Source organism: Hippocampus comes, unplaced genomic scaffold, assembly GCF_001891065.2.
Source record: "Hippocampus comes isolate QL1 unplaced genomic scaffold, H_comes_QL1_v1.1 scaffold7, whole genome shotgun sequence".
NCBI classification, from domain to species: domain Eukaryota; kingdom Metazoa; phylum Chordata; class Actinopteri; order Syngnathiformes; family Syngnathidae; genus Hippocampus; species Hippocampus comes.
In genome coordinates, this window is record NW_017842060.1 from 8,169,740 (window position 1) to 8,179,739 (window position 10,000).

The 10,000-nt window shown below is 42.3% G+C and overlaps 1 protein-coding gene across 10 annotated transcripts in view; it reads left to right on the forward strand.

Moving 5' to 3' along the window:
* nfixa (nuclear factor I/Xa) overlaps positions 1-10,000 on the forward strand; it is a 134,563-nt gene that overhangs the window by 111,085 nt on the left and 13,478 nt on the right. For 8 of the 10 annotated variants that reach the window (XM_019861836.1, XM_019861841.1, XM_019861842.1 and 5 more), the window contains 3 exons: positions 1,769-1,896; positions 2,958-3,032; positions 8,648-8,773. In XM_019861836.1, the coding sequence (XP_019717395.1) occupies positions 1,769-1,896; positions 2,958-3,032; positions 8,648-8,773 (329 nt within the window). The remainder of the gene's footprint in view (positions 1-1,768; positions 1,897-2,957; positions 3,033-8,647; positions 8,774-10,000) is intronic. The other 2 variants (XM_019861840.1, XM_019861843.1) reach the window with 1 other exon arrangement.

The window sequence follows — 10,000 nt, forward strand, 5'->3', positions numbered from 1 at the left end:
CTTTTTTTTTTTTTTTTTTTTTTTGACAAACCAAAAAAAACAAAAAAAGGACGTTGGATGGCTTGTAGCTCAAGGCACCACCATATAATGTCGCGTCACTGACTTGGCATGCAATGGACAATCAAGCATTTAGTCCTCTTCTTCACACTTTGTCCTTATGGATGTGCTTCTCTTTCTGTTAGATGTTCACCTCTTTTGCTCCTTTTCCACTGCACACGACCTACTCCAAGGGGTTTTCAAACATTCTGGTGACACATTTTTTCCGGGACCACATGATAATCTTGCCAATTCAAAATATGGTACTACCATGCACTGACAAAAAAAAAAAGGCCATTTAAAATTTCAAAATAAAATATGGCTGTTTGTTGTACACATTAAAATCATGTTTCACCAACATGAATATATTTTATTTCGTACGATATTTATGTTGGTGAAACATGATTTTCATTGGTGCAGTCAATGTACATCCTTTTTTTCCCAAATGTAAACCCAACAGATTCTTCTTTTCAGTTTCAGTTTAAATTTAGCTGAAAGGTTGCATAGTTTCAAGGGCAAAGAAATTAGAATCTTGGAAAACAAAAGGATTTTTTTTTAATTTAATTTTCAAGGGAAAAAAAAGTAGTGATCTTTATGAGGACAAAAGTCAGCAAGAGAATTTAGTTCTATTTTTCCAAGATTAAGTCATTGTATATCCTTAGTCAATGTTGTAAAACAAGGGAAAGAAGTGAATTTTAAAAATACAAATTTACTTTCATAATATCGCACCCTTTTTAAAAAAAAAAAAAAAAAAGACACCTATACCCCTAGAAAATAGGAATATATTCGAAAAAAACATAGTTCATGTGGGGATGTAAGATTTGATACGTCAGCATCGGCCCAGAGTTTTATTTGTATTGTCGAGATGCCAGTCCTATATGTAGGTATGCACTTTTTTTTTTTAAATGATACAATAATTATTCATAGCAGATGATTTTGCGAACCCCCGAGCTATGGCTCACAGACCACAGTTTGAGAACCGCCAAAATTTTTCATGTAGGTTCTTCATGGCCACCTCACTGTAACTTTTGAGGCTACATGGCTCAAAATGACAAAAATAAACAAACATTTCACAACGTTTCTTTCCTCTGTTGCTGTGCCTCAGCTCCACTTTTTTACCGTTTCTTGCTGCCTTCAGCCTTCTCTTGGATAAAAATGTTCGCCTTACTGACAGTAAATACAAGAGAGGCTACTTTTCTTCCATTGTTATTGTTTTATGTATATTGTTCTGACTGATGCTCCAAGTTTTTATTTTTTTTTTTCGTTTCCGAGTTGATACTGTGCAGTGTAAAAGTGGCATTTTAATCATGCAATTATTCCCCCTGCTTTTCCTTGTTGTCTTTCTTTAACTTGTCTTTCCCTTCTTCCCGCCTCTTGTCATCTGCCGTCACTTTAGGTCTGAGGTGGAACTGTACGCAAACCTTCCGCGGAGGTAGTTAAAAAGACACAGACAAAGATACACAACTATTGGCATATTGTACACACGCGCACACACACACACACACACACACACACACACACACACACACACACACGCTCATCCGAAGCTACCGCTAATCTAACAGTGTATGCCACCACTTTCTAACTGCTCCTTTAGTCCTGCGTCATTTTTTCCATACTTTGTGCTTCAGTGGTTGTGATTCAAAATGTTTAGGACCTGGATCAGAGCATTCACATCAGGATCATATTTTTTCTCTCCTTCCAAACATCTTCCCCACATATCCCCCACCAGCTCCACCAAGAGGAAGTCGTTAGACGACAGTGAGATGGAGAGCCCAACAGATGATGTTTTCTATCCTGGACGCTCGCCCGCTGCCAGCTCATCCCAATCCAGCGCGTGGCCCAACGACATGGATGCAGGTACCACCTCGCCACACCACATGCATCCCTCTCCCACAAAGCGCAGCATCACCAGTCTTCCTCACACTAGCCCACGTAGCCCCATCGTCCACCCATCGTCGCCATCGCGCTACTAATAGATCTCTCTATCTAACCCCTGCCTTCACTCTGAGGATATGCACCCTCCACTCCTAAACATTGTGCATGACAAAAAAGAAGAAGCGACATCGGAGATAATACAAATACTTTGACTATCCTTCTGTGATTAGCATAGCTGGGACGAGTCATGTTCAATACCACTTTTTTGTCCAACCAATACCAGTACAAATATTCTCCAGTACTGATACCGCTAGTTCTTCTGCTACGTAAAATGTAAATTAATATAATGACAAATAATGAGCACAAACTGTTATTTCTTTCTGATGAACATGATGATTTCGCCAGCATGTCAAACTTCCGTAGTGTAGCACCAACCACCGGCAAGGAGGACTTACTCCATGTCAGATTTGTTTGGCGGTTGGTGTCTGCAGCCTTCATTAGTACCCGATACCGTGAAATAATGCTGGTATGGGCCCAATACTGTTACCTGGTATTGTACCCGCCCATCCCGAGAGAAGACGAAAAAAATCAATATTGCTGTATATTGTGCACTCATGGTGCAACATTGAGTGCGATTAGAGAGTCAAAAATGGAGCCAAGAATTGCAATCGTGTTTGTTTTGCTGATTGACACACATCATTCAAAATGGTAATAGAGGCTCCTTGAAGCTCGTATTAACATTTTCTCAAAAGTAAAAACCTGATTGAAGGTTGTATATTCATGTTTCCCTTGTTTTGCAAGCACTGTGATCTTCTTTGTACATCATCCTCCACATTAGATCCACCCCTCCCACCCAACAATCCAGTAAAGCCACTACCCCTCTTGATGACTTATAATGACATAAGTACATGTTCATGATCACAAGCCATGAAACGTAATGCTCACTCTTAACCCTCTCCACTTTCCCCCCCTCATCTGCTCTCTCTCTCTCTCTCTCTCTCTCTCTCTCTCTCATTGTTAACAATACCCTTCTCCACTTTCAGTGCAGCACCATTTGGCCAGTGTGCAGGAGAGGAAGATAAAACATGAAAACGAAGGCGTGCAGTTTCCTTACCATGGTTAGAACAACATTGATTACACTTACATCTTTGATATATTAGCACACTCATTGCTCTGTGTATATATTGTATGTTTGTTTGTATGTACGGTCAATGAAAAGGAAAAGAGTATTATTTTAATTTATGGATATTAGAATTATACCCTGCTGCTATGTTTTTTTTTCTCCCATTTTCTCTGTGGTTAAGTGGCGGGATTTTCCAGGATTATCCGCCTCAAGTTTAACATTCTTTGTCACACATCCACAGCTCACTTCAATTCCCTGGCTTTCTCTCTAAAGTCCTGCGTGCCCTCCCAGTGTCATTTTAACCAACAGATGTCATCATGCATTAAAAAAAAAACAAAAAAAAAAACCCACCAGTAGACACACAAACGCAGACACACACGCAGAGGCTTGAACATGCCGAGCGACTCAGTCATGTATAAAGAGACCTCCACAGGTTCCGTGTCTTCGCGCACACACACGTGCATAATGTGTGCCTGCACAGATGCCCCTCCGCCGCTCGCCCACTTAACACCCCCTCCGTAGGCAGACGTTCACACATCGAAACGCCCATGCTTACCATGCTCCCCGCCCCTGCAGGTGTTCAGGTGCCCGCCTTGCCTTCACCTCTCCGTCTCGCCATCCCTCCCCTGGCTTGAAATCCCTCATTAAGACGCTTACCGTCTGCGGATCAGAGGTGTAAAACCCTTCCTCCTACTTCCTTGCACTCCCTTTCACCCGCCATCGCAGTCTCCCTTCTGTCTAATTGAAAATGTGTACAGCGGGGAGGACTCTGGGGAGGGACGTAGCCAAAAGCGATGGGTAGGTTTATCACTGGACCCTCAGCGGCTGCTCGGATGCTCCTGCTCCACTTAGCTGTAGGTGTAATTAAGAGACTGCTCATCAGGGCCGCCACAGCCGTTGCTGCTTGTCTTTGCGCTCCAAAGCATCACCTCCCATCAATTTCCTCCTTCTCGCTCACTATGGTCTGTCTCTCCCTTGTCTGTGTATCCCCTCCTGGTCTCCATCGTGCCGCACGTTGCCTTGTGTACCCTCCCAATGAGTTTGCAGAATAGTGATGTGGAAACCACTTACTGTTTTTCCTCAAATAGATGCCTCCCCCAAAGGAGGGAGCTATAATTATGGCACAAAGGTATTCCTGGAGTTTAAAGAGAAAATGCTGTTGCATTCCACAAACTAAATATTAACATTTTCACACAAAGGGAATTCAACCATTGATATATCAAGTTTCTATTACCCTTGACCTCATTAGTATTGGTCACGGATAAGCAGAAGCCTATCCCAGCCAACATCGGGCAGGAGGCAGGGTACACCCTGGACTGCTTGCCAGCCCGCACACAAATAAGCTCCTTGCTCCAGAGGGACAGCAGTTACTCACTGCACTTGAGTCAATAAATGAGGAAATCTGTACATTTAATAAATCCACAGAGATTAATTGCAAACTTTTCAATTTAGTGATTAGCAGTATTTTTTAGAGTATCACATCTTACTTTCAATAAAATAAAAACAAAAAATAAAACGGCAGCGGGCTGTGATAGATAGATAGATAGATAGATTGCAAAAAAACATTGAACACGACTTTGAATTATGCTGAGAGCTCCATATATGTTTTGCTCCTGAAAATTGGCTGTTATAAATTTTGCCCTGACCAACCAATCATGCAACAGAAAAATCCTGACTTCGTTGAGAGCCACCAAAGTGGCCGCGCGGGGACGAATCTGAAATCAAATTGGTTTAAGAAACACAGCCATTGGTAATATAGTTTAAGTTATATCAACCAACACTATTAATTCTTCATCAAGACAATGGGCAGATAAGATTAACATGGCGAAAATAGAGGATAAAATCTGATTGGACAAAAAATATATATCACGTCCACATGCATGTACTGGAAGCAGTACAGCCAAGAAAAAGGCTATGAAATGAGAATAGACCATTGGGAATGAATTCAAACACTTTTATTGACCAAATATTCCAATTTTTAGTTTATCGATCACCACTGATAAAAGACCAATAACAAGGAAAGTTTGATGGGTGTGGTACACAAAGGAAGAATCATTTTAGACAATATGCGACTCCGGGACAGGGTGTATCCGATTTTCCAAAGGATCCCACCTGCCAAATGCTTTCTCATCTGGGAATTCTTGTCCAGGTGGGGGTATGTAAACACATACACACACACACACACACGCACGCACGCACGCACACACACACACACACACACGCACGCCATGTGCGCACATAGGAGAAGGAAAAACAAAACCACCGCTCACAGACAGGTGTGCCTCGGTGTGTATCCACTTGCAGCGCTTTCCTTCCTCTCTGAATAACCAATACAGCACACACATCCTGTCGCATTCAGATACACACCATAGATTTCCACGCACAGACACGCACTGGTACAGCTGAAGCATGGTCCCAGATGGTGAATGACTGTGTGGATAGCCTTGGGATCCGTGAGGATGCTGGAGACATCTGCTCCACATGGGCTCAAGGAGGGAGGGAGGTGGGGGGGGGGGGGAAGGCAGGCAAAACAACCATGATTTCATATTAGCTCCAAATGATCGTTAAATAAATCAAACACCGGGTGGGCTTCCCCCGCTGCTTCGGCGATATGTCAGGCCCATCGATGCGCAGCTGGAGTCCTGAAAGTTAGAATTCCCAGGTTTTCCTTGACTTGTCCAAACCAATTGTCAAATTTTTTTTTCTCCCTTAAAATTATGCGTACGTGAGTATATCTGTGTGGTTCAGAGCCGCATCTGGTGGTAGGCCTGTTAGTGCAGAGAGACAGAAGGGTCATCAGGGGAGCGCTTGATTGGTTGCCAGTGGAACGCCAAAGCTTGCCAGGAGAGAAAGAGTGCAGTTGTGGCACAAGCGCACATGTGAACCACATTGGCAGACGGCGTCGTCTCTGAAGTGCTGAGACATTTTCTTTTACATCCTCCTGATGGTAGCGTTGGTGTTTTCAGGGCCCAGATGTCTGTTGTCAGCGGATTCCCCATCTTCCTTACGATGATTGCTGGTCGTCAGCTTCGTTCGATGCTAAACGCATGCATTCTGATAGACATTCCTTCGAAACTCGAGGTCCCTTTTTTTTCCTCATGACCACAATGTCAAAACAATCACCAGTCAAGTTGTCGTTTCTGGTCGTTTGCTTCATTGACATTCGTACTGTACGTACTGTTAATGTTCTCGCAAATCTCAGTCACTACATTAAATCACTACAGTAATCCCACACAGACTTGCGGTTCACTATTCATAAATTCACCTATTTCCTTTTCTTTCCCGTTGGGTCGCTCCTAGCGATTCACTGAAAAACTGTACTGTCTGGTGACAAGCAGCGCTTTGGCAGCTCGTGAGGAATTCTTCCAAAGAGACGCTTCCCGCTGTTTATTGCCACTCCAAGTTCAAGTTGACTGTCAAAACAAACTGAAAACAAAAAGAAGGACACTTTGTACTTTGTACCTTTGCCTTAGGTCCGTTAAACTTAATGCTGAGAAACAATGCAAAATACCATAAAGGCCAAACAAATGGAATCAGCGTCACGGTGTCATAACTCTTCAAGCAATGAACATTTGAACAAAAACGGTGAGGCAACACAATTAAAACGGCAATATTACAATACACACAGGCGCATATTATTTGCACTCTCCAAAAATGACTAATATAACTAACACCAGGAAGAGTGGTACAATGTCTATTGAAGCAAATAAATGGGGAAAAATGCATGCAATTTTCTTGTATCTCAAGGAACCTCTGTATGGTGACGTCTTAATTTAGAGAGCAGGGAGGAGCTTAGTTTAGCGTGAGTTGTTTGTGGAAGTTACAGCTTGATGTTAATGATGTGCCCGTTTCCGGTGACTATTTTTTAAATCAAAAAAATCTGTAATCCATTATTTGTAAGTACAACGGTGTAAAATGAGTTTGAAAATATAGTTTATTCAATTTAAGTACATCATTGAGGGTGGCGTTGCAGCATTAGTTCCACACTTTTTTTTTTTTTTTAATTCACGGCAGGGCTCTGAGCCTGCGCTGACAGCGGAGGTTTATTGTACCAACTGTTGGTGTCAGAAGCAGGATCCGAGGTTGTCTTCGTGGTCTACTCATTGTTTCTGGTCATCAGCTTCATTGACATTCGAGCTGAATGTACTGCTTGCAAATCTCAGTCATTCCCAGGCTTTTTTTTTTTTTTCCAGTTTGCACTCGAGTGTCATAGAAATCACTACTGACTGTTGGTGTCAGAAGCTGGATCCGAGGTTGTCTTCATGCTTGGAATTTATCTGACAGCGCAATACTCCCACATGCTTCTGCTACAGTTGGGGTGGGGAAGGGAGGGAGGTGGAAGAAAAAGAAATATATGTCTGTCGAAGACATAAATGCTTCACACATATTCACTCCCACCTGCTTGAGACTTAACTCTTTCACACCAGGAGGGAAGGTTTTTGCACGCCCCCACGCTTACCATCCACTTTCACACGTCTCCAGCTGGAAGAGGAATCATATTAAATGCCCTGTTTGATGCGGAGCACCCTCAAAAATAGACTACAAAACCGGAGCCTGAAAAAAAAGTTTTCAAGACCAAACATTATCATATCACTCAGTCGTCAGGAAGATTAGAAGAAACCCCACAATACAAGAAACGTCTTTTTTTTTTCCTCCCCGCTCTGTTTTTATGCTTTTAACATGTGTGCGCGCCAGATAATAAGCATACGTAAACATCTTATGACATCCCGATTTCATACATGTCGTCAGAGCAACGCATGGAAAAACAAAACACTGCTGCATTTCTCACCGGTTCTGCTTTGCTCTCTCACTCGCTTCGCTCCCTCGCATATTTTCATGTCTCCCACGTGCTTGTCGCCCCCGCCCCGCCTCCCGCCGTCTCCTCTGTCCGTCTGCTTGTCTTTCGCACTCAGCAGCTGCCGCGTCCATACTGTACAGTTTGTGCTATTTCTGAATGAAGCCCTCTTCTCGTGCAGCCAGCCTGTGGGCCTGGCAGCGGCCAAAAACCGCAACTAGCTGACTGTGGCTGTAACGGTGGCCACGTTTGGCGCTGGCAACTTAAAAAGGCAGAGAAAAGCCAAAGAAGAAGAAAGGAGACAGAGAAAACATACAGTGGCACAGTTAGAGGTTATTATTGCTACAGATGTGCCTTGGCTCTCAAACAAAGGCTAGTTTGACATTGGCTTCAGTTATTTTTCCCCCCATTTTTTTCCCCCCTTTTTGAAGACATGCTTGTAAAATACTGCCCGGCCCATTACTTCAAAGTTGGGAGCTGGGAATCCTCGATCAAAATGAATTATTGCAGCGGCAAGAATCACCAAGAACTCTGATCTTTTTGTTTTGTTTTGTTTTGTTTTCCATATATTTGTGAATGAGGTAATCAGGCAGCATTGGGTCTTCTGATTGGCTATTTGAAATCAATGAGAGTGAATTACAAACATGCATCACCCCAAATCAAGTCCCCTTTTATAATAATACAAGCAATGTGCCATAGTCTAAAAAAAAGAACAAATTGTTGATTACAACCACCTCTCTTTCCCCCCCCCACTCTCCTCCCCACTTTTTTTTTTTGTTGCTTCCATTTTTTTTTTTTTTTTTTTTTTTAACCAGGACTGTCCTCGCCTGGTTCACTTAAGAAGCCGGGGAAGTTTGATTTCAACGCCCTGTCTTCCCAGAGGTCCCCTCGCATGGCGTTCACACACCACCCGCTGCCCGTGCTGGCAGGAGTGAGACCAGGTGAGAGAGCCCTGCCACCAAGCTGAGAACCCCCCCCTCCCCTTCCACCCCCGCCCCTCCCCCATCATATTCCAGTCTGAAAAAGAGAGAGAAGGAAAAGGAGGTTTTACCCCAATCCTAAAGGAATTCCACAAAAACGTTCCAATGCCGCAGTTGCAACTGCTGAGTTGTCACATGTTCAGTGTTACTGCTATACCATCATGGCTGGCCTAAGTTTTTCTCTCTCTCTCTCTTTCAGTCTATCTTTATCCATACATTTGTTTTTTAACATCACCATTGTGCCTGTTTGTTTTAATACTATCATTGCATGGTACCATTGCTGCACCCATGCCTTTGCCTGTGTGCTTATTAATCCAATTATCACCATTGAATGTCATGTTTGAATTGTGATGTTTAGTGGTCTGTATGGCCTATGAGTTTTTATATTCTCAAACAATGAAAGTGATCCGTGCACAGTACTGGGCTTAATTGGCACAATGACGTTACAATGCCTCTTCTTAGAGAGTAGACCTCTGCTAACAAACATTCATTCGTTCACAGTTCATGGAAGATGATGAATAGATTTCTAATAGATGGCATTCCATTGATACTATAATGACGTGAAATGCTGAATAATATCCTGGATCGACAACCTTTATCAAGATCCTGGAAATGAGCAAATTGCAAATTTTGTTTTATCGTGATAACGGTGGGTGTTCTAGCTAGGGATGAACAGTTAATCAAATTCAAATCGATTCAAATAAATTCAGGGCTGAAGGAGTTACATCTTGTTTTATGAAACATGAAAAGTTGAAGTCATAAAGCCACAGATGTGCTTGCATTGTTGTTACAATCTGATTTATGACTTACTAACTTATGTCTACGCCGCGCTGTTTTGATCGAAGAGTGCAAGGCAAAGTGTTTAGTAAGTTAACAATGGTAATGAAAGTACAGTATAAGTAATTTGTCTTTCAGATGAATTCATGGCTTATTTGCCTTTACTTTAACATAAGTAAGCCTATCCTAAAAGAGCAAAACATTTATGTATCATAAATCTGTAATACAGATTCACTTAGTGGTCGTGCTTGTTGAAAAACATATAGGAATGAGATCTTCAAGAAGTAACAACCTTAAATTGCTATCACAATATTGCAGGGGGGAAATTGCAATAAGATTTTTTTTTTTTTTTATTGTTCAGCCCTAGTTCTATTATACCACACTGTTTTACAATGCGTGAACAACTTTTGG